This window comes from Colias philodice, chromosome 15, assembly GCF_061535455.1.
Source record: "Colias philodice isolate Cphi_HAF_F1 chromosome 15, ilColPhil1 Martin Lab GWU primary, whole genome shotgun sequence".
In the NCBI taxonomy this organism is placed as follows: domain Eukaryota; kingdom Metazoa; phylum Arthropoda; class Insecta; order Lepidoptera; family Pieridae; genus Colias; species Colias philodice.
In genome coordinates, this window is record NC_143100.1 from 5205094 (window position 1) to 5231203 (window position 26110).

The following is a 26110-nucleotide window of genomic DNA, read 5'->3' on the forward strand; positions in this document are numbered from 1 at the left end:
CACACTTTAGTTCTTAACAGTCAACCCCCTGCCTGTTGAAAGTCAATTAAAAATCTATGAAGTTGATGATAAAAGTAGAAATAGTAAATTCGCGTTAAATTTTAACTTATAAATAGTTTCAAAAATGTATGAGATTGAGCGGGAACTGCTTAATATCAGCATTAATCTCGAAGCGTAAACAATTGAATACTCCGCGGGAAATTTTACAGTTCCAGGAAGGGAACTTCATGAAATGACTTTGGCTGTTCGCATTTTAGTCGGTAAGTTAGAACTGCTTCTTGTAATAAAATATAATATGAAGTCTTCTATCACATTTAATTTAAGTTTCATTTATATTCCATTAAAAATAAATTGTTTTCTGTACGTAGCTACGCTTATGTCAGTCTTATCCACAGAAAACTGGATCCTATGGCTCTCTCGTGCGTTAATCAGTGTCGGTAGGAGGGTAGGAGGCTAACACAAATAATACAAATAGATTAAATACAAATAGAATATAATATTTACCTACACGTGTATTCCCGCCTAGCAATAAGCCAGCGAAAAGGTTGTAATTACGAACAGTCCGGATGGGAAAGAAGACCGGATCCTGCCGAACTCATCCGCCCCCGGTTATCCGGGTCGACACTTCCGCACCCTATTTTCATTGCAATATCAATCCTGATTTCGCTTTAGCTTCTATTTAATAATGTTTTGTTTCTATATTTTTGTCTTTGGACTAGACTAGAATATTAATTATTTATATGTTTGAACGAATACCTACCTATACCTACCGTATTCAATTTTTTTTCCATAATAACAACGAATCATTTAAATGTTCGTATCTGCAATTGGCTTTGAATTCGAAGATTAAAACGTGAATTCGTTACGCGTAACATGAGATTGCTCTGAGAGGCAAAGAGAATTTCGAATTGACTTAAGACGTACCCGGTGTACGTTACAACTGGGCCTCTGTTTGCACTCGATTTAGCGTAAAAACGTTTCGAACATGCCTCCGATTCGTTCAACGTTTTTCGTATTAAAGAATCCTTTATTATCTGCAAGCAACTTGATACCAGCTCGGCAGCTGGCGCCGTAGCTTCCGAGGAATGGTTGCGGATTCGATTGCAACCTCGCAATTCGATCTTTTGTTGTCAGAAGCGATATTTGGGTATTTATCTGCTGACCTGACGTGTCTCGTGCGCTAGTCATCTTCGTAACTCTAGACGGGGTGCCCATTGTGGTTGCTTACAATAGTGCAGCATGTGCCATCTGACTAGATAAACTTGTCTAAAGTGTCATCGCCACTATCTGCTAGAGATCGGTAAGTTCATATTTATTCCTATTACTCACTCTATAATATCGAATGGAAAATATAGTTTGGATGTGAAAGATAAAACCCGTGTTACAAACCATCCAAATGTAAATTTTCGTTTTCAATAAATATTAAATTGTTTAATATGATTATGGGCTATATCCAATATAAATAAAGTAAAAAAAAATATTAATTAAAAAACATGATGAAAACAACTACTTATATTGCTCACAAAGATGAGATTCTCTATCGCTTCGTTTTAGGTACAAAATTATATAATTTGGCAACATAAAATTCACACATTCCTTTTATATTACGAATGTCGTATGTCTGATGCAACTCCTAATTTTTCGAAAGACAAGGAAGTTAGAAAGAATATTACTTAGAATATCATAGCAAGTACCTAGTCGTCTGTGGGTGTTTTGATGGTAGATTAGCGCCTCATAGCGGGCTTACTCGTACTAAACACGCGCCCTACATGCATAATACGCGGTGTTACGGAGTATTACGTGCTTCGGCCGTTATGCAAGGCGCACGGAACCGACGCGCAACCCGCCGTGAGAAGCAGCGCAACACACAATACAACCTAACACACCCGCTCGGCGCTTGCACGCTTGCTGTAACGGCAATAAACAATACTATATTGATCACTAACTAGTTCCTTCCAATTATATTAGAATTGCACTGAGATTTGTTACGTCGTTCTCGCAACAATCATTTTGTAATTCTGACGCTTACTCCCGCCTAGACAGTAAAAAACACAAATCAAAAGGAGGCGTCACGTTTGTTAAACAAACATGTGCGACGCAGTTCTTTAAAAAATGCGGCGACCTGAAAAAATGTAGAAAAAAGACACTCGTATGCTGAAGCTCGCTCGTCTGACAGGAAATATGATATTTTATTTTAGCCGTGGGATCAAACTGAGTCGATAATTTGTGTGGAACGGTAGAACATCAGAGGCGACGTGGTAAATCTAAACGTCCAAAGACATTTTTTTTCATTAACGGTCTCGGAGAGTTTTCAATTTATCTGGACATCAGATAGTGGATAGATCAAAGAGTGTTCATCGTTATTGTTGACTTTCATAATGTAGTTTTATAAATGGTTTATGCCAATTAAGTTTAAGCGGTCAGTGCTCTGTCTGACGGTGTTCGTTGGCGAGTGGTGGGGCGGGTTAATAATAACAGGAATCAATACCAATCAGCATCAATCTGCACCCGGAAGCCTTATAGCTGGACAGAGTGATTGTCCCTTCTCGGTTCTTCGTGGTCATGATTATATTAGTTTATGTTGTTCTTAACAAGGTTGCCTTACTTGTTTTACATTTGTAAGTGGAATAATTGGAAGTAACCTTAAAACTGTATCACATTTGAATGAGTGGATTATTTGGAATTATTGAATGTAAACTTTATATGTTAGTACATATACGACAAAAATAAATACTTATTAATTAGTAATCAGAATATTTTGTTCTTTGTACTTGATATTGCGTCCAGCTGTAAAGGTATCTAAGAACAGCAAATAACAAATCAGAGGTCATAATATATGTAATCCGTGAAGATTAACGTATGTACCTATATAGACTGCAGCTTGAGGTAAGTAAGCTGTGTATCAACATTCTCAAAATGTTACTACGATGCAGTGACGGTGTCGTTGAGCCTATAAAATGTCCAAAGTGTAAACATGCGTAAATATCGCGCCGCACGCACTCGTAAAATCTATTTCTCGCACCACACCAGAACCTACTACAAGAAAGAGATTTTTTTGTATAAACATTATCGAACTATTTTTGAATGTGATGAAGTTGTCAAATAGTGGTTCAATTTCACTTATACGTAGCCATTGTTTTATACTAATTTCGTAAGATAGAATGCTAAATAAAAACAATGACACAATTTTAATTCATTCGAATTTTGTTTTTGTTTGAAGTTTCATAATAACTGTGCAGTGGAAGACATCCGTTTCGCCTCATCAGTCACAGCCACTTACAGGAGCTTTCTACACGTGAACAAAGGCGGACGGGTATCTGAGTCACCGACCAGATTATTAAGTCTAATATAACACATGAACACACAAAGCCGAGGGTCTCGACTCGTGATTTGTCTTGATTGCTATTCCGAGCGTCGACTCTCCTGGGTAGGTATTTGAGAAATATTTCCAAACATGACGTAAGTCATAAGGAAACTTGAATACAAAACGAGGAGACGCTCGATAATATACCGGATAAAAAATGACATCGCGATCGACTTCACAGAAAAAAGTTGTCGAACAACGTCGTAGAATTAATATCAAGTTATTTTAGGTTATTAAAATATAAAAGTATTAAGCTAACATAATCAAATATTTGAAATGAAACAATAATGAGTTAGATATAATTTATTAAATATCAAAGTCTGAAGATGAACATCTAATATCTTTCTAAAATTGAACCTTATTCCTCTGCCATAAGACAGGGAGGTACGTACGTCATAAATTTGACCAGTATGGGTACTAAAAAGTACCCGACAACATTATCCCTCAAATGAGCCGAAGCTATTTGCAAGCCAATATGAGCTAATGGTATCGGAGAACGATCTCTAGGTGTGGCTTTTATGTATAGTATGCCCTCTTGACCTGGAACTAAGCGGAATCTCGTTCGAGGATAAGTTTTCCAGCTCGCTCCTAGTCGTGCTGAGTCATCCCATAAACCACAACATCGGGTATAAATGGTGCGGTTGCCTGGATTCCAAATTCTGAAATGAATTGGTCACAAAATTGCATTACAGACTCAGGTATCTGTCTTAACTAGAATTCTTCCTGAAAAATGTGGGAATTGCCAATATTAATTTTCCGCCTGCGTGATTGATAGATATACCTACTCTATACGAGCTGGTTTCAAAAAACTTTTTCGTACATACTACAAAATAATGCACACTCATAGACCGTATATACCGTAATTTACATATCATGGCTTCGCCATTAAGGTCAAAACAAAAATGACTGGGTGACCAACTTATATGTAAAGGAAACTTTGGAACAGGGTCCTTTTTAGTCTCTACTTTGATAACAATTTTTGATTTATGTTGATGTGGCAATTTTTCAGCAAATACATTTCGTAGTGACACCTGAAACAATACAGTTGCAAGTATGACTTGAATTATTTTAAGAATTTTAATAATATTCACTCTCACATTTTACCTTTGATATGGTATTTATTACGAAAGAATAGAAAAGTTAAAAAGTGGTAATACATCGGTTTTTAAATAGTCAGAAGGAAAATATTTTGTTGTTTCTGAGAAATTTAACCAATTCAAACAGCAAACCTTTTCTGGCTCCACTTTAAGTCGAGGATTATTACATAACACTGGTGGAAGTGGGTTAAATATTTCTGACCCTGCACCTGCAATGTTATCCGTTACTGACGCCATACACTCGTGACAAAGATCACTACAAATTTAGAAAAATACTAATAGTATTATCGTACAGAAAATACCATTTTTAGCATAATTTATTATCAAAAACTAACTTCAATTAGAATTTTCAATCAACTACTACGGAAATTACAGTGATAAATCACAAAATGACAATTTAAAAAAGGAAATTATCTTAAGGTTAATTTTTCCCGCTTAAGGGTGCACTCACACACATCAGTCACCGTCACGGCACGTCACCGGACAGGATTAAAAAAAAATATGTATCAATAGTTCTAGTATGACTCTGTTCCCACACGACAGTCGCCGGCACGAAATCTATCAGTGACGTCACCGGTCAGGCACGTCAAATAATCTTTCCATACATGTATCATACTTTTATCCCCACTCACCCGGTGCCGTCACGTCTCAGTTCAGTCAGCGTCGTGCTACCGTCAATAATTGCTACATGTTCTCTAGCGTGACACACGTCTAATCACTGACTAACCTGATGTATGTGTTCAATGATTCAGTCAAACCGGCGACGTGACTGACGGACAACATGACGGTGACTGGTGTTTGTGGATACGTACACAAACCGTCACCGATCAGTCATCGGTGACTTGACGGTGACTGATGTGTGTGAGTGCACCCTTAAGAGGAAGGAAATTGCGTTTAGTATTGTAATGATATTCAATTGTAGACAAAATACATAATAATTTCGAATCAGGGTTATTTCCTTTTATTTTTTATCCTGCTATCTCGATCTATCAAACTGACATAGATTTTTTGACAATTATTGTTACAGTTTTTTCACAGAAACAAATATCAAATGGGTTATGTTTTACAGATATACATCTGTGATCTTATAATTACATATTTGCAGATCATTCATAATCTTATACTCACTTAAACTGAAAAAGTAAATCAATTTCTAGACGTAGAGTGCTTATGTTGGCTAAGGGCACAATATAATTTATACTTTTTTCATATTTTGCTTCTTTAATTAAAATTGAACAACTCCTTGTAAGCTTAATTATGTTATCTATGCTTTTAATACAATAGCTAAACTTTACAATATACGTTGGCCCGTTGGCAGTTCAAAAATGATTTTGAAGTAGAGCTGCCTATTAGTAAGGTTTTTAATTTTTTTTTTGTATTTAATTCAATGTGTATTTTATTTATCGATGTAATTTTTTAATACATTAAAAAGCTTATATGTATAGGCTACCTTAAATACCTTAAATCTCATTCAAGATGCATGACGTAATTTACCGGGTACTCGTTCAAACAGAGAACTATGGTCCATACGTATAGTGGGAATACCCGAATACTGAGAGTAATAAAATTTCATAACATACGCAATAGAAATACAACATAAAAAATCTAGAAATTCATTTTTCGTACGATACTGTAATAGCGACATAATTTAAAAAGAAACGGTTGGGCAGTGGCAAGCGTCGGCCGGATCTCCGGGTCGTGGCTACGGAAGTGCGCAAGACTTCCGTTCCTTCGGGAACAACGGTCACGCTTCGCTAGCACATCCACTGATTATTACAATTGTTTTAAATCAACTCGTGATACCTTCATTAGTGTTGCATTCAAAGCTAATTTCCGTAATTCGTGTATAATTGTGAAGGGAAATGGCAATTGGAAATCTAAATAAAAATTTATTCATAGTTTAATAAAATAATGTTGAACAGGTAATTGATAAGATCGTCTATTGATATTGGATATTTTGTTCATTTTTCGGAATTTTATAATTTCTTATCGCCTTCTATTCGTCCATGCAAAATAAAATTGTCTTCTTGGTATTTCTTCAATCTTTTTTGGGTAATGACCAATGATATGGAATTTTAATTTTTTGGTTAAATGTACTTTTTCTTTTATTTATTTTAAATTCCTTGCAAAAGTAAGTTATAGAAATAGGTATATTGCGACAGCTCTATCTTATTGGGGGAAAGAAATGTGAAAATATTAAATGCGTGTAGTAAAATATAAATTAACTTTTTTAAAGGTTTATCCATTTAAATAATGATCGTATCCGAAGAAAGTTTAATAAATAATACTTCATTTTAATGGCTTAATTTATTAATCATCAAACAAGGAAGTGACTCTTTAATTTAATATAGATGGTACCTACAAAAAAGATATTAACTTAATTCTATACACCGAAATAAAAGTATTTTATATCAATCAGGTTAATAAATGCTAATAAATGCACTAATCGAAAGACAACGCTATTGAGTTCAATCCTGATGGACACAAAAATATTATGATTTCCTCAAGCAGGAATCACAATGTTGCTTCATTATCAGAAATGAATTTGAATTGAATCAGACGGTACTGTTGCGATCGAATGTAGACTAAACAATGAGATCAGCTGTTGGTTTGTGGGCACTGTTCATAAAGTCTAACAACGACATCAATTGAACCGGATAATATTCCTACTATAAACAATCTAAATTGAAACGATAACCACATAATATCAGCCAATGAAACTAACGAAAATTTTCGCTGAAACAATGCCGCATGATATATTGGAACATCTTCATTTCAAAGTCCTTTATAAACCAAGTTTCATTGTTAAGCAACCACTTCTAAAGATAGTTGAATTAACAGACACAACATAGGTAGTACTCGGAATAATGATAAAGTTGAAGATTGCACGAAAGTTATGGATTATAATAGATACAAAGAGAAAAATCTGGATGTATTTATGTATTTATATAATTATATTAGATAATCTGATGTATTTATATAATTGAAACAGGGCAGAGTTCGAACAATAATTATAAACGTACATTTGTTCCGGAATGTTGGACAGAGGGAAGTCATGGTATGCAAGCAGTGCAAGACATGCAGGCGAGGTGAAGTAACGGATGAGTGTCGTGGGAACGGCCGCCACTTCCGCTCGTTGGCTCGCACCTCGCCACTCTCAGCTATTTCCTTTATGTAGGGTATCAATGATTTATTTAACACTGAATCTCTGATATCAAACAATACATTTTTCAGTAGTATTTTAAAACAGGTGAAATAGTAAATTAACTGTTCAAAAAAAGATAAACAAAAATGTAAGAAGTAAAAATTAGGTAATTATTTCTAAAAAATGACGAAACAGACAAATTTTATGCTATTCTTATTGAGGTCTGATAAAATGGTTTTGACTTTGTAATACTATCCAATTAACATAAACTGAATAAGTGCAATTTATTACGTGTTTCGGGTGTTTTCTTTCAAATTCAATCTATAAGATTAGATTAAGTTTATTAAATCGAACTACGCATCGAAGTAACGGGTATTGTAAAACATAGGCTTGATAAAGAACTTTACATTGGTATTATCTTTGTTGGTAAATATTTCTATAACTCAACACTCAATTAACTAGACTGTATTCCTGCACAAATCAAACTTTACAATCGTGACTTTCTTATTCAGCTATAATATTATGACAGGTATAAAATGCTTGAGATAATTTATCAGAAATCTTTGACCTTTCCATGTTTTTCGTTATCTTGGATCCGCCTCGAAAATAATAAGATCGATCTATGTCCGTAAGTTTATTTTTTCATCGGAGCAGTATTGGTATTTAAAAAGGTTATTAAAAATAAGACAAAGTGACGATCCAGCCGGTGATATCATGTATTCTGGTCCCTCTAGTTTTATTAACGGAACGTCTGTATTGCAATCTAGAACCGTTTTTAATGTCCACCACATTTTATAACATAAAGTTTTAAATAGGTATTTTACAACATGTTTCTATTTCTGTTTTAGTATACCCAGAGACATGAATTAGATATCTGTTAAAAGAAGGTTAAAAGTAGGTATTTGATAAATTTAATCAAAGGAAATTTGCCTCACGCCGATAAAGCAAGATTTATTAGCAAATCATTACAAAATAGTACCTATAATGATCATATCAACCATGAAATACCAATTGTATTTTCCTCTTCCTCATTCTTTCTCTTAACATACATAAATAGTACAGCAGTTTATAAACGTTTAAGTATAGTCACTTTAGCGGAAAATGAGTGCATTGAGACCAATCATTTTCTTATTTCGTCGGCGTCTATGACCTAGGCTGAGTTTATTTCTCAGAGGTTGTTAGTTACGAGTACGTTGACCGTTAAGTGCGGTGGTATGTGAGTACCTCGGTCTTGGTTATCGAAGGAAGTGTCCGCAGCGGAAACGCGCAATCTCTACCAATTGGACAACTCGTTCACGCTGTATGCACATGCTAACTGTTACATTTATTATTCTTCGTATATTTCGCTTGATTATCGTATTATAGTATCGCAAAATAGATATGTAAGTCTTTTAGATATAAATCGATGTTACATTTTCCCCAATTGCTGAATCGTGATAGCTGTCACTGATCGAAAGAAATATCAGTAATCCTTGCGAAGTTTCTGAACGATCTGTTTCCCATCAAATAGATAGCAAATGATATGCTTATCGAGTGTAGAGATATTGCTCTATTTATAGCGCAAGAATATGTATAGGAAAATAATTATTTTACCTTTTTATAGTGACTACGTGACGTCAGAATAATTAAACAGATTTCCCTATACTTTGAAAGGAGGAAGCGTTTATTTAAATGGTGAATGAGTAAGTAAGGTTGCTTCGGATTCTATCACAAAAAGTAAGAGACGCAAGAAATTAATTGAGTTCAAATTGAAATGATTCACATTTCATTCAATGTCATGGTCTGTCTAGATCACATTTTGCGCGTATTGCGTAACAGCATTCAGTAAAATTGCTTCGATTAGTGCGTGCAAGCGATACTTCTAAACGTAACATACTTTATACCTTAGCTTTAAGTATACAAAAAAAATACGAAAAGCAATAGGTATGTGAAAATATTCAATAAAATATTAAAAAATTCCAACAGACATCTTTTATTCGATATTGACCCCTAGAGCGGTAATCGCGACCTCTTTCCATATATAAATGTATTCTGCTTTAATTACATAAATGGGTTGATTACTTTTATTTGTCGATTGTTCTTTATATCAATACTAATGTAATAGTTAATACAGAGGAATATTTGATTTCTGTTTGTTTGTTTGTTGACTGATGAACTCAAATGTGCAAACTACTAAAGCAATTTTAAAATAGTAGAAAACCTTTAGAGATGTTATTACTTATTATAACGATATTATAATAAAGGTCAAAGTTCAATATTGTTATAAATAAATTATAATATTGTAAAGTCCCACCATCACAGTTCTTACCAATTCTCTCCAAACCTACATTTCATGTCAACTTGATCAATAATTTTAGAACTTGAAGAATAATCATAGTAAGTATCCCTATTATCAACAATAACTTGATGATGTTACCTACTAGCTTTTTTAAGAACGCATGCATTAATAACAAGCTTAATTAATAAAGCTAGTATTTTCTTCAACTTCCATAATAGTTCTCGTTCATTCCGTGTCGCTGTGATATGACCTTCACATATGTCCGTCAACGAAACATGTTTGTCCTCCAGTGAGTGCTCATCTTCGTGGACATAAAGATACTAGAATAAAGCATTATATTATACACATGGTCCTTATGAGAAATTTTTACTTTCATTTGTATAAACTGTAGAAGATCGGGTTTGAGCCTAGAAACCTGGTAGATTTGATATTAAATGATCACCAGACTTAATTTTACATCCAATATGAAACCATAAAATAATTTATATTAGTACAAATCAGAACAAAATCAACTCGGCCTATCTAGTATATCTGTATAAGATTCATGCCGCTTAAGTAGCGATAATGTGAACATAAGTAAGAATAACAAAGCCGGAAAGTCCAGAGCCATCTCGTTTTCGGAATACCACTTGCAGAACCAGTTCACGACTTGTATGATGCCAAATATCAACTTGTTTCCTTCCTCGTATACCTACCGATAAATAATATTATGTACACATTAGTAACGTATTAAATTATAAGATAGGTATCGTATATGTAGTTATGCTCATCTTTGTTGTATTATAATGTTATCATTTATATATTTCTTTAGCTAAATTCGGGTTTGGTAATTAAATACTGTTTTTTGTTTCCTCTTCCGCGTTTATTGTACGTACGACCGCGACGGCATATCATACGACAAAAAACGTGCACCAATCTTTTATATTATAATTTAATCCTATGTTAGTTCAAGTGTATAAACAGGAACAGGAATCTTATAAATTATTTTTAAATAACAACGTCATGACATTTTATTATTAAATATCTTATGTAATTTATATTTACGATAAACTAGATGAAACGATATTGTTTACATTTAATGACTTGTTTTTCCTTCTTCATTTCATTTGGTAAGAAGCCAGTATATATTCGGTATTAATGAAATTAAAAATTATAACATTCTTATTTAAATATTCGCAAATAAGATTTATAAAATAGTTATGTATCTATCTGTTTTAGAAACAGTATAAGTTATTTTAAATAATAACCTATCTAGTAAACAGGAGACGGAAGCAGTGTAACAAACATGCAAAACGGAATTATTGATTCTCGACCGGCAATATGGCGTCGATTTATTTATTTTCTCTATCTACCCACCTTCCTGGCGCCGCACTTCCGCCGGAAACGGGCCTCGTCTCCGGTCTAACCCTTACCGTGTTTCCGGTTTCCGATTTCCTTTGATGTCAGCGAATTTCCTACTAGTTTAGAGTTCAGTAACGCTATTTTCTTGAATATAAATATAAGGATAAGAAGTAAAACAAATACAATTAATACACTTTTAAATTACCCATTGAACATCTTGTTTATATTGGATAAACAATTTTTAATTTTTATTACGCAACTTTTCCTTAATAAAACATTTTATAATAGTATTTTCATTTACCTAAAAATAACTTGCACACTAGCAAACTTTCAGGAGGTTGTGTGTTTTAAGCTTCAATGTAACTTATGTATTGCATTGAATATAGGTACCTACAATATGTACATCTGTACATGTTACATAATGTGATTTTTGCAAATATACAGTAGTGGTCATATAATTAAGAACTCTGATATAAAGGGAAGATTTTTTCAGACTAAGATGCACAACTACTTTCATGTACCTAATTATTTTTATTTTTATCGAAATAGAAATACTTTCCCAACAAATCACTGTATTCATTAATACACGTGATTAGCCTAAAAATTCATAGATAAAATTTTTACACTACTTCTAAACACCTATTTCTATTTATCCTATACCTAACCCTATACCTAAACCTATTCCTATTTACTAGCTGGTCACGTAATTAAGAACGCTAAATAGTTTATACTTTTATTAATTAGGATAGAGAACACTCGACTCGATTTGTGGTTGTAGGTTACTGTTTGTATAATTTTGGCGTTATTAAGTGTTGCAAAAGATTAGTGATTAGGTACTTCTTATTAAAAAATGGGAAAAAATAAAAGTTGTGATAAATCTACTAGGGAAGTTATAATAAAACTTCGCGGGAAGAATTGGTCTTATAAAAAGTCCATCTGCAAAAACTATGGTTCTCCACTCCATAAGCCATTTTGATACGTATCAAACAACTTCGGATGGCCCACGTATGCCAAGACAGAGAAAAACAACTCCTCGAGATGACCGAAACATCGTCCGTATGGCGAAACAAAATCCTTTTAAAGGGTCCAATGAGCTGTGAAAAGAATATTTCGGGGAAAATAACCCTTCAGCACTCTCAGCACGCACTATTCGAAGACGTTTGGTGGAAGAAAAATTGCATGGTCGGATAGCAAGAAAAGTACCCATGTTGAAACTTTGCCACAGGCAAGCCCAGCTTAGATTTGCAAGAAAATATGAAAACTGGACTGTGCGACAGTGGAAAAATGTACTTTTCTCTGACGAAATGTAAATAAACAGAATATGTTCCGATGGAAAACGTTATCTTCGACGACCTCCGAATACAGAATTCGACTCTAAGTACACGAAAGTTACATTAAAGCACGGTGGTGGAAATGTGAAAATTTGGGGGTGCTTTTCTGGACATGGCGTTGGACCTGTAAAGTTGATAGAAGGTAACATGGATCAATTCCAATACAAAAATATACTGGAAGAAACAATGTTACCTTATGCTGAAGAAGTTCTACCGGTTATTTGGGCATTCCAGCATGACAATGATCTAAAGCACACTGCACACACTGTAAAGGAATTTCTAACAGCGCAGTCAGTTTCTGTCTTGGACGGGCCAACCGCCAACTAACAGCCCTGACCTAAATCCAGTAGATAATATGTGGTTCGAAGTAAAGAAAAAGGTTTCAAATACACAGTGTCGTTTAAGGGAGTTGTACGACGTTTTCTTAGAAGAATGGAACTCTATTTCTCTAGCAAAATGTCAAAAATTAATAGAGTCAATGCCTCGCCGGTGTAAAGCAGTAATTAAAAGCCGTGGACATGCTATTAAATATTAATTTTAGTAAAAATGTATTGCTTCATAAATTTTTCGCGCTACGTATTATTGTATTTTTTTTTAATGAAAGTGTCATACAAAAAAATTCCCGGGCAGATAATTTAATCGTTCTTAATTATTTTTCCAGCTTCATTATTATTTGAATGTGTTGCTTTGGTAAAATCAATTATTTTGATAAAAAAAAATTGTTGGCGATTTAATTATTTATTCTGAAACTTAGTTGCTCTATTAATGTGGCTCTATTATTATGACATAACTAGTTGCTTCTCAGAAGGTGCACATCTCTGTGTATGACATTATTTAAATAAAAATTTCTAGTACTTCAAATCGTTCTTAATTATATGACCACAATTGTATACTTATAAGCTAATATCAACAATATTTGTTTCACAAAAACATATTTTCGGATATTTCATATAAGCTTCCTTCCGCATAACACTATAGTCTATACATATGGTATCACTCCCGATAACATTCTTGTGGGATTTTGACTGAATTCATAATATTCTTCTCAGTTAACTACAGTTGGCAGGTTTGATGTGCAGTGCGCATATCAAACCAATAGAAAGAATCTACTCATATCCTACTCCATCGGTTTCTGCAATACCGTGGTACCCACTGGCCACTACCCATTGAGTACCTTTCGAAAGAATTTGTGTTAGAAACAATTTCATACAGCGGCGGAGGTTTCATAAAGCTGGCGGGAGCTGTCGCAAGAGTTACTCATCAGATAGCAATACTTCCTCTATTGCGGCCTGCGGGGAAGTGCCGCCCAATTTCATCAACAGGCATCATCACTGATAATATTTGCACATACTCATTTGAAATTTTCTCTTTATTATAAGGTGACTGCTGATGGACCATTGAAAATTACGTGTATGTATTTACATAGTTATTTACTATGTCCATCACTTGCTTGTATTATGTGTAGATGATAGCAGAAAAATTGCTAACAAAAATGCATGCAGAATTTATATTTTGATATATATACGAGTTACGGAGATAGCAATATAACATCCTGGGCCTTTAGACAAACATCAGTAACGCCGAGGAATAGAACTTGCTAACGCTAATTATTGACATAAGCTCATGACATTTTGGTAATGTTTCGGTCACACTACCAACGACGTCGACGAACACGACCAAAATTCCAATCTTGCCGAAAATTTTTTTCCAAACAACAATACGACAGGAAATTCTTATACATATTTCATTTTTAATTGTGTTTTGAACAACTTTATTTAATTTCGATTGGATGAAAATTTTGTTCGTGGTCGTCGTCATCGTTGGTAGGGTGACCGAATCCTTAGGTAAAACATCATACGCTTATATCAATTTGTATCGATAGCGTCTCGGCGCTCTGGTGTAATGAGGAACAGTTTACTCGAAACAATAAAATAAACGTTGCCTTCCAAAGTGTAAAATTGCGCAAACAATTAGTTACAGAGCATCTCGCGAGTGCCGAGTGGCGACCCAGTTCATGGCGCCAGAGCATAATAAAGAGTTATGAAGCGGATTGGGTCAGTTGCGCTGCCTACGCAACTTATGTCATACTGTGTGCGTAACACACGTGTACGTACGCTCCATAATATAGTAGAGGAAAATTACACATTGTCTAGATTAACTTTTTAACATTGAAATAGGTCTTTGTTGAGACATTACGGTGTTTTGTCTTATACAGCAACGTCTCCCTCCTAACTCGACACTCTTTATGCAATAACCTTTAAAGTTCTTAAAGATGGTCGAAATCCCGTATCATCTATTAACAAAGTAGATAGGTACATATTGTTGATAGCCAACTTACCATACCGAGTAAATCCTATTCACTTCATAAGTAAATAAAAATTAAAAATACGAAGGAATAAACTGGTACAATATGATAAGCATTAAATGAATGTTGTCTTATGCGGAAGTGTCAACAGGCTGGATACAAATACTCACAGTAAGTAGTTATTGACATCTATTAACGTTTCTACAAATAGCAAGCGAAAGGTTAAAATGTAAAACGTATAGTTAAAGTATGCGTTATATTATTTTACCTGTTGTTTAAACTGCAAGAATGTCATTTTTCACGTCCTGTCGGTAGACGGGCGCAGGTGCCCGCAGCCTATTTATACCGTAGACATCAGTATGCAGGCCCGCTGCCAATTACAGCGGAGACCTACTTTCTTACCTTCGAACTTTTACTTCCTGCGGGCCAGGCGAGGCGGCCGGTCGCACCACGCAACGAATTACGAAAGTAGCGCGAAATGCTCGACGGCCGACATTCGCACGCTTGCGCCACCTTCAGGAAGTGCTGAGTGCTGTTGCAGAGGGATTACGCAGCCGCGAGGCTTGCCCCCGCGCCGCTCTGCCTCTCCTCGCGCCTGCTTGACATTTCGGGAGCTGTTGCCTGCCGGTGCTCCGTGTATCGCAATTGTTCGTAATAAGCATTCCTCTTTATGTAATCTGTTGCCTAACTATAGAACAACTAGCTGGGATTGATAAAACTAAAACTAAAAGTGGTCTAAAATCTAAAAGAGTAAAATGTTGTACAAAATATAATACCCAAAAATCCGTAAGTTGTTGCAATAATACTACTTATGCAAATGATACCAGAAGTACATTTTGTAAATCTTATTACTTATTGTATTCATAAAGTTCCTAGTTGTCCGTTATCGGAAGTATGCAAAGTTAACGTTACCTAAGTCTAGATTCGCGCTATAAACGAGAATATTATGAAATCCCGCGGGGGAATATTCATGTAAAAGTTGAATGCAACGTGCGATGTCAATCTTTCAAATCGAGGACGGATTCTAGAAAAGTAATCGAAAATGCAACCGAGACAACAGTTACACAAGTCACGACAGTCGTCATGTTGCGCGTAAAATTGTTAAAACATAACAAAAAAGCTTTTAGGGCGAGAAAATTCACATCGCTGTATTCCGTTACAGCGCATTTGTTCTGTCTGTGCATAACCTCATCTTCTAACACGTAATGTGTGCAACGGTGCGCACCCGATCTCGTACGACCGGTCCCGAATGTGGGTCATCTCTTTTTGTTCCACCACGGTATTCCGTAACTGAGGGTGAGGATGCCGATGTTCGCACAACACAATGCGTTTGCGAGTATTACGACGCATGTAAATTTCTTTATCGATTGCACGTTCCTATTGCGATCAATGTAAATTACTTAATTATTTTATGCTAATTTCGTTATGCTATTAGCGATATAGACTCTACGTTGCACATTTTTTGTTCACATGTTACGTATTTATTTCTTCCGTTTAGATCAAGAAAGATAGTACAATTAAAAACGTAAAATTAAAACAAAAATATCTGCTCATAAAAGCATTCATGAAAATTGTAAAGGTGCGTATAAATTAAGCGCGGCAGCCGCGCGAGCCAATGTTCGACCAGAGTTGACGTTCATTTGCTGCGCGAGCCAATATGTAGATATATTTTAAGTTGAACGTAGTTGCCGCGCGCGGCAGGCGATCCATCACGTACATCTCTTCTGTAGGACGCCAAAAGTGTAGTCATTTTCTTTTTCAAGTCAGGAATAGGTATATCCATTTTCTTACTGATTTCTACCCACGCATCATACCTCAGCGATTTATTGTGGTATTGGGAGGATTTGCTGTTCCACAAAAATTCATTAGCGCCATACAATTGTATTAGTAAACGGCACTTTTCGTTGTCCATTTTTACGTATACGCCGCGCGAGCCGAATCACCAAAACTACAAACCGTCCAAACGGCGCGCGAGCGAACGCCTGAAGCTCCTTTGATGCGGTCTCAAAAACCGACAGTGAGCGGATCGCCCCGCGGCACGTTCGAGCGCGGCAATGTTCGCGTCGCCGCGCGCGGCGATCCCGTCTACACGGTGCGCGGCCGCCGCGCGCGCCTATGTTCGATGGTTTGCCGCGCTTAGTTTATACGCGGCTTAATGTTAAGATTGCACATTTATATTTTATTACATAATCATTAATACGCAAGATGCATGTGTTTATTACAAATAATTTATACGTCAAGAAATGTTAAATCCATTACTATAAATCAAGCGTATCCCATATATAATTATAACTCGTTCTGTTTAACGCATTAATCGGACGTCCAACATCAAGATCAGGCGCGAATCTCGCAAGCCAAGATGGCGGTACGCGGAAGTGTGTGTGACTTCCGCGTCGCCCTGCGCTGCGTGCGTTCGACTCGTGACTGCTACATGATGCATTATTAACCGGTTGATACTTTGCAAATTGTGCATCGGGCTTATAACGATGCCTCCATGTTTTTCTCACCAGGATTTAAGCGTAGTTCAAGGTTAGGTACATCTTGAGACATAAGAAACTAACTAAAGAAAATAATGACGGTTTACTCAAGTAAAATAACAAAAATTATCTTATAAATATTTGAGAACCATCAAATCAAAATATTTTATCCTTGTTACCTCTGTTAGCTACCACCATCGAGAGTTTCGTACATGAAATTATTGGGCGTCTCATCAAAATAAAGCTACTCTCGAAAAATTAGCTTGATAGTAATCACTTGCAAAAATGGGCGAAGGATCCTGGATTAATCAGTTTTTGAGGCCATACTCAATGGATAAATAGATCTGGAAAACCGCCATATATTCATATTGTTTCTGCTTAAGGAGATAAGAAAAAACTTATCGCTACACAGATTGTATACGCTACATAATGCCTGATCCAATTATAATCTGAGATTAAAAATAATTGATTAGCATTAATCTAATTTTGAGAGCCAGTTTACACTTGCACAAAGACTAGTTTGGCTTACATAATTTTAGTTTCTGGTACGTATGTATGTGGTAAGTAAGGGTATCAACTATTTCTTATCATAGTTGGCACAGAGGTGAAAGGTTTACTTAACAATCGTGAGTTCCTGGGTTTGAATTTAGCTTGTTTTACTTCTAGAGATTTAGTATTGAGGAAGAAATTGTACCAGGATATTGAATTAAGCACTATATTTATGTAACTAAGTAAAATATCGACTAGATACCTTCCTATAAGGAGGATTTATGATACAATCGCTTAGAAATTAGAATGTCACCAAGATCATCTCAAATGTAGCTACAAAATTATTTGCCGATTATATTACATTATGAATATAATATATTATATAACATACCTCAATAATATATTATATTATTGAGGTGATGTTCAAGAGAAGATATGAGATTATAATGTATATTCAGCATTATTTTTTTTGCATTTCATCTATCAAATTATGAACTTGAAGAACGCACCAGGTTGAAATGCGTAGAACACATTCTAGATAAGTACAGTAGAACAAACTGAAGTGTAATACAAGAACCTGAAATCATCAACTTCTATCATGATAATTTAACAAATAATAGGTATTTAAGAATTCTACAGAAATAACAGAGCAGAGAGATAAAAACAATACTGGATAATAATTGAAATACATAATTACGTATTACATAAATCAGATTATAACATTGAAGGGTAAATAAAAGTAGACTATGACTTATGAGGTATTTCCTTTTATTATAAACTTGGTCTCCTTCCTCCTTACTCCGCCTTATAAGTTTGTCATTAACATCTAAGTTAATACTAACATTAGACTCTGACTTAGCTTCCTGTTCTCTCATATTATCAAGTAAAATTAAAATTAAAGAGAGAGTACTAGAATTAATGGAAATCATTATTATAGTACCTAGTAGTTTAGTTTTTATTAAAAAAATCGTCTTTATTTTTTAACCAATGTTCCCAAAACGCTTTTTTACAGATTAAACCGGCTTTCCATCAGCCTTTGTCGAACATGTTTTATCATTATCAACCATCCAAAAAAATTCCCTCAAAAACGGACCTGTGAAATCTGTTATTCTTCTATGGGCCGATTTTTCAATGCTTGTTTAAAACTTATCCGTCCAATAAAGTATTACACGATAATACATATTTAAATGTCACGTAAACTGTCAAATACGGGCAATTAGAATACGTTTTTAAAATGGTAGTTTTATACATTATTCGACGAATAAGTTTTAACCAAGGATTGAAAAATCAGCCCTTAGTACTTTATATCCACCTATAGATATTACTAGCGGTCCGCCCCGGCTTCGCCCGTGGTACATATTTCGCAATAAAAGGTAGCCTATGTTCTTTCTCAGGGTCTAAAGATTATCTGTGCCAAATTTCATCAAAATCGGTCCAGTAGTTTATGCGTGAAAACCATACATGCATACATACAATCCTCTTTATAATATTAGTATAGATATGTATAAAACCCACTCATAGGTGATCACTAAATAAAAGAGCCACAAGTCGCAATGAACAACACAATTTGTATCTCGTTTCATATGGGCATGTGTCGGGTCGCGCTCGCCCGGACATTCCGCCCACAATTACACCCAATTGTGCCAATTGAACACCGCCACCCTTCCGCTTTCGATCGGCGTCATCTCGCGATACGAACATCTGCCGCTTATCACAATTCAAACTAGTTTTTATTTCGTTATCGATTATTTTAACGTCCAGTTTGAAGCGTAGCGCGCAGTGATGAGAGCTACCCCTCGTAATATTGGTACAGCTATGTAGTACTTACATATGTGCATTGTGCATACAGCGTGTATTACATGCTAAATCTTATACTACGTGTTCGGTTTAGTTATTACTTAGTAACATAGATTATAATACTTTGATTTTTATAAAAATATGTTGATATTTGACCTATTTACTTGTATTTAAAAAACAAATACAAAATGCAAAATACCTATTTTGTATTTTAAAATACCTTTTTCAGAAAAGCATTTTGTATTTTATTTGAAAAACCTTTTGAGACCTATTTTGCATTTTGAAAATGTCAACAAAATGCAAAATGCTTTCTGATTAAGTTTAGTCAAGATCAAATCGGAACATAATGAACAAATACATTATCTTTTTTTTTATTTTAAAAAACAAATACTTACCTACAAAATGCAAAATACCTATTTTGTATTTAAATACCTTTTTCAGAAAAGCATTTTGTATTTTATTTGAAAAACCTTTTGAGACCTATTTGCATTTTGAAAATGTAAACAAAATGCAAAATGCTTCCTGATTAAGTTTAGTCAAGATCAAATCGGAACATAATGAACAAATACATTATCTTTTACACGGTAGGACCAAGATTTAAATCAGTAGGTATGGCCGATGCTTTTTTAAATCACAGTAATAAATCCTCCTAAATGAGACTTAAGACTTTTAGAAAATTAGAAAAGTAAATTCGTTAAATAGCCTAGTCGTCTTTACTTTTGAGCTGAACGTAGGTAGGTAAGGACTAAGGAGTGATCACCGCTTGGGTAGTGATAATGTGATAAATGATAATAAGCATATTCAGAATTCATATTAAAATTATATAAGTAGGTATACTAGCGGTCCGCTCCGGCTTCGCCCGTGGTACCTATATGTTTAAACTATCCTATCTCTAAAGTTGGATCGAACTGCACATGGTGTGCGAATTTTATTATAATCGGTTAAGTGGTTTAGGAGTCATTGAGGACAAACATTGTGACACGAGATTTATATATATTAAGATAATTATCTATAGAATGTCTAGAGATTATTGTGGTGTTTGACATTAAAAGGCATAATTCACTAGGATAGAAATTGCGACTCCATAACTATATGGTGAGCTGGTTTAGGTACGCTATTCTGACCTCGTACTTATCTAAAATGTTAGTAAAACTAATAGGCTGACGACATCTTTAAAATTAGTTGAACAGCTGTCTATCACAAATTAAGCTCAACTAGCACAAGCGCACACACTCAAATACAGTTGAGCGTTTGATTTCTTTTCGCAATTGCTTCAATTGACTGCGGTCACCAGTCCGACACCCTTCCGTTTTAAATATGTGACTCTTAACAAACTCAAAAAGCTTTTGTCATTCAATGTAAGTATGAGAGTTTAATTCTGCAATTACCTTTATTATAAGATGATAACAAGCTTAATATAATATAGGCTGCCGGTGACCGGTCGTGGTAGAAAACCTTGAGGGAAGCCTTTGTCCAACAGTGGACGTACCATTGCTGACACGACGAAGCTCAATATATGTTTTGAAAACTATTTTTTTTATTGTAAAAATGCATTACCATACCAGAAGAATAAAAAAAAAATCACAAATTATTGCACGCCTCATAAGCGAAGCGTTGAGGTGGGTACTACTGTCACTTCGCGCAAAACATCTGATTTTTCAAACTTAAAATGTCTTTATGTATCATACATTGCACTTGTAAGATAATACATACACACACATATTAAGAAAAAACACTATTTTTAACGTTCATGATATTTTTGATGTCATTTTTAGGGTTCCGTAGCCAAAATGGCAAAAACGGAACCCTTATAGTTTCGTCATGTCCGTCTGTCCGTCTGTCCGTCTGTCCGTCTGTCACAGCCGATTTACTCGGAAACTATAAGTACTACAGTGATGAAATTTGATGGGAATATGTGTTGTATGAACCGCTACAAAAATATGACACTAAATAGTAAAAAAAAGAATTGGGGGTGGGGCCCCCCATACATGTAACTGAGGGATGAAATTTTTTTTTTCGATGTACATACCCGTGTGGGGTATCAATGGAAAGGTCTTTTAAAATGATATAAAGTTTTCTAAAAAACATTTTTCTTAAAGTGAACGGTTTTTGAGATATCAGCTCTCAAAGTCGTAAAAAGTATGTCCCCCCCCCTCTATTTTTATAACTACGGGGTATAAAATTCTAAAAAAAATAGAGGTGATGCATGCTAATTAACTCTTTCAACGATTTTTGGTTTGATCAAAGTATCTCTTATAGTTTTTGAGATAGGTTGATTTAACTGTAATTTATTATATTTGCTGCTACGGAACCCTTTGTGCGCGAGCCCGACTCGCACTTGGCCGGTTTTATTGTTATTTAAACTAGTTAAAAAACAGTTTAAAAAAGTTCTGTCTTGGACCCGTGTGTCTGTATGTGCGGATCCTTTTTCTTGTTAACACGATAGCGACCGAAATACTTTACTAATCGAGTCTTTTTTTTTCTCTTACGCTTAAGTATGCTCAGGAATAGAACCCTTTCATTTTTCAGGGTCTGATTCGATGTGGTTTAATTGTTATTAAATAAACAAAAATAATAATTAATAAATATTTATTAAAAAAAAATTATGAGGCGTGCACTTTTGGATTTTCCAAATTATTTTTAATATATATATAACAAAAAATACATGAAAAATACATTTGCACTGACCTCTAGATATACATAAAGATAGACGGTTACTCAACGATAGATGGCGCTGTTTTATATAACTATTCATACCTGTGATTCGTACTATCTAAACATTGTAAAAAAATATAAGAAAAGGTAAAATTACGTAAATAGATTCATAATTACATAATTACTTTAAAAAAAACCTTTGCAAAATATAATATTGTATTCATATTGTAGTGATATGATTGTATTGTGATTTGTGGTGAAACCACGGTGAAACATTATCTAGAAATGACATATCCATTTACGAAAAAACCTTTTTTCGTAAGTTTATTTGCACAATAAACAATCACACTAAACAATAGAATTGAATAGCCATTGCACGTTTTCATTTCAAGGATAAAGTAAAATTTATATGAAAGTTATGCATTAAGGTATGAGTACATATTATTACGTCGTTAAACATAATGCCTTTATGTAACACGAATTAGCTAACAATAGTCGATAAAGAGTAATTTTAATATCCGCTGGTATAGATATCGTCCGAGAGAATCGTGTATTTCCGTGCACGTGTATAAGTTCATTATCATGCTATTATAAATGACTTGCTTGTTGTTTAACATGTCATAATTTATACACATAATAATATGTTGCTCTATAATCGAAATGGGTAATTATGTATAGGGTAAACGTGATATTGAAATAATATTAAAAGAAACAACGATATAATATGTAAGAGGTAAAAGGGCGTAGATGTGTTACGGTGCATTTATACTAAACGAACATATAGAGCTAGAGCAAGAGCAAGAGCAAGAGCATTCTTTCGTAATTGTTTAGTGTAAACGAAAGCTCGTATTCAGTGTTGTTCAGTATTAGAATATTGCAAATAATCTTTTCAAACGCATTATGAACAAGGAAAGAATGCTCTACACCTGTTTACACTAAAATCATTTGACAAAGTGGGGTTAATAATTTATAAATTTAATATGAGTACTCTCTCGTTTGATCTAAATGCACCGATACGCGCTCACGAAGACGCACCTTAAATTTGGGGCCAAATGACCCGATTTCAGTCAGTCGCTCCGGAAATGTCGTTGTACTCGGTCGCGTCGTGTCAACTCTGGTGTGCGCAAGCAAAACAATAAAAAATGCCTTCTTGTGTGATGAGATTCTGCACAAACTATTCGTCAAAGATGTCTAAAAGTCAAGGGATCACTTATCACCTGTAAGTATTATTGTTTTTTTGATATTTATCGAATATCTTTCGAAAACAAGATCGAATTACTATTTTAATTATCCGAAAGCGACAAAAAATGCTTCAACTAACGAGTGCGACCGCGACAGAGTTATTAAAATGCCCGCAGGTATCAATTGCGTCAGACACGACAGTACAATTGTTAAGCATTAATATTTAATTGTTAATTGCTCAAATGATTAGTTTGTTTAGTAGTTCTCTAAAAAAATATAAAGATAATAATATGAAGTTCCAAGGTGCATCATTACTAGATGACAGTTTTTTGGTCGAATTTTTTAAAGAAATAGATACAGTTTTAATTTGCTTATAATATTTTTAAAGGTTTCCATTAAACGTCTTGAAACAAGATGAATGGGTGAAAATTGTCCGTCAACAAAGAAGAGAAGATGATTGGATGCCCACTAAATATAGCAAAATATGCTCTAACCATTTTAAATATGACGATAAAGATAAATCAAAGAAGGGCTACACAGTTTTAAAGAAAGGAGCAGTGCCGATAATTAAGGTAATATATATTTATTTACATTAAAGTTTTAATTAAGAAAAAGGTTATCAATTTGACACGAATATTTGAAAAAAAACTTACCTTAACATTTTAGTGGTACCTATGTTGAGATTACTTGAGGGTTTGTCAATAATCCATCTGTAATGACTCATGGCAAAAACGGCTTTTATTAATTGCACGGAATGGTGCTGATCCTCGCTACGCAAACCCAGCGCCCTAAGGATTGTGATAGACAATATCTCCTACACTTATTGTGCTTTATTTTAACCCTATCAATGAATCTGATAAACATATTGATTTTAATTATTGTCATTCGTACAGACGTTTTACCCTATCGACTGAAGGGGTAATTTATCCGGTAATCCGGTCCCTGGTCAAACAGTCTGCTCAGCGTGGCCAGGCGGTTATGGCAAGTACCTCCTGTTCAGGAGAGGCCCGTATTCAGTAGTGGACTTTAAGTGGCTGATAGAATGTCGTATGAAGGAAGTTATTTTTTTTACTAATGGCACTACTTTAAATTACCTACTTGCTACTTTACCTTCTTATTGTTAATCTTTTGTTTTAGGAGGAAAACCCCCTTTCACTTCTAAATACGCCGCCATCACCGGGAAGTCCGAACAGCCTTCAAGAAGAACATCTTGAGGACCCACGAAAATCAGCACTTAAATTGCGTGTACGAAAATTAATTATTGATAAACGAAATCTTATAAATAAAAATAACATTTTAATTTTTAAAAACAAGAGGCTATTAAATAAAATAGAAAATATGAGTATGATTTTAAATATTTTAAAGAAAAATAAATTAATTTCTGATGAACAATTAGCTGAATTGAATTTGAAGCCAGAGGCCATAAGTTTGTTCAGTAGACTAACCTAATCTTTTATGGAAGTGCCTTTTTTAGTTTTTTGGCTGGCTATGTTTACTGGGGAATTTTTTTCAGTTTCATGGAAAAAACATATCTACCCTTGACGATAGTTATACTGTTGGAATCGCTGGATCTCATAGGATATTGTAGCTTATTTACAAATATTTCATATAAAACTACGACATTGGGGCCTTCAAGAAAAGAGCTTATTTGTCCATAAAAGGCCGGCAAAGCTCACCTGTAACACTCCTAGTGTTACAAGTGTTTATGGGCGGTGGTGACCACTTAACATCAGGTGGCCCATCTGCTCCTTTGCTTGCTCTGACATAAAAAAAAATATAACTATTTAGTTTTAAGTGTATTGTATGTATGTTTATACATACACGTCTTTCTCAGACTCTTCATGTTGACGTAAAAGTAAGCCAATAAAAAATAATTATCACAATCCGTCCACGTCCCCCTTCCCCCTCCGGTCCCAGACCCCAATTCCCCGTCTGTTCTCTAAAATAGAGTTTATTTAAATTTTTGCTAACCGATTATTATAAATGTCAAAGCAGTTCCAATAACCTTATTTTTTAAAATTCTGTTAAAAATGAATGTGTGTATTGTGTGCCCATAATAACGTAATGAGATTATGTGTAAATAACTTATTTCAAATATACCTACTTTTGTCTCATACCTTTTTTATTTATAAAAAATACTACTAACGACTTAAGCCGCGCTAATTCAGTTTATGTATATATATATAGTATATCCACACGTATGAAATTAATTCGTATAATGCAGGCTGAAGCACATAATTGTACGACAATTAAGATGAATCCGTGCTTTGGTGTGCAAGTTAAGGCGTCAGTATCGATCGCTGTTTTGATCGATATCGTTACACAAAACTATGTCATAGGCCGACTACGCGGTTTAAAAACTCTTGATATCAGGGTTTATCGGTTGTTCATCGACTCAATAACCAACTTGAAAGAAAAGGAAGATTAAAAATACTTAATATGTCTCTAGCTTATTTAAATGTTTAATATCAATTAAGAAGCAGGCAGAAAGTACGGTGTCTCATCTGTAAAATTAATCTATGCCTTCAGAAGGTAGGCTCATTTAAAAAAAGCACCATGTTCAGTTCATTGCTGCTTTGTTTCGGGGGCCAGTGATGTTATTGTTCACAACTCATCAATGTATAACCATAGAAAAAATATTGTAAGTTG

At 34.6% G+C, this 26110-nt stretch overlaps 2 protein-coding genes across 3 annotated transcripts; one reads left to right on the forward strand and one right to left on the reverse strand.

Moving 5' to 3' along the window:
• Positions 1 to 3490: 3490 nt before the first annotated feature.
• On the reverse strand, positions 3491 to 17301 carry LOC149482204 (uncharacterized). The gene is made up of 3 exons (XM_089704101.1): positions 17189 to 17301; positions 15264 to 15374; positions 3491 to 4023 (listed from the first exon to the last, which is right to left on the reverse strand). The coding sequence occupies exons 1-3, from the start codon at positions 17299 to 17301 to the stop codon at positions 3723 to 3725; spliced, it is 525 nt and encodes a 174-aa protein (XP_089560227.1). The 3' UTR covers positions 3491 to 3722.
• Positions 17302 to 23268: 5967 nt separating this feature from the next.
• LOC149482205 (THAP domain-containing protein 5-like) lies at positions 23269 to 25577 on the forward strand. Of its 2 annotated transcripts, none has more exons than XM_089703879.1 (3): positions 23269 to 23498; positions 23850 to 24033; positions 24355 to 25577. In XM_089703879.1, exons 1-3 carry the CDS (start codon positions 23422 to 23424, stop codon positions 24373 to 24375), a joined length of 282 nt encoding a protein of 93 aa, XP_089560005.1. In that variant the 5' UTR covers positions 23269 to 23421; the 3' UTR covers positions 24376 to 25577. The 2 variants fall into 2 exon arrangements, with proteins under 2 accessions (XP_089560005.1, XP_089560003.1); XM_089703877.1 differs by having other exon boundaries at positions 23271 to 23498; positions 24599 to 25577.
• Positions 25578 to 26110: the final 533 nt, after the last annotated feature.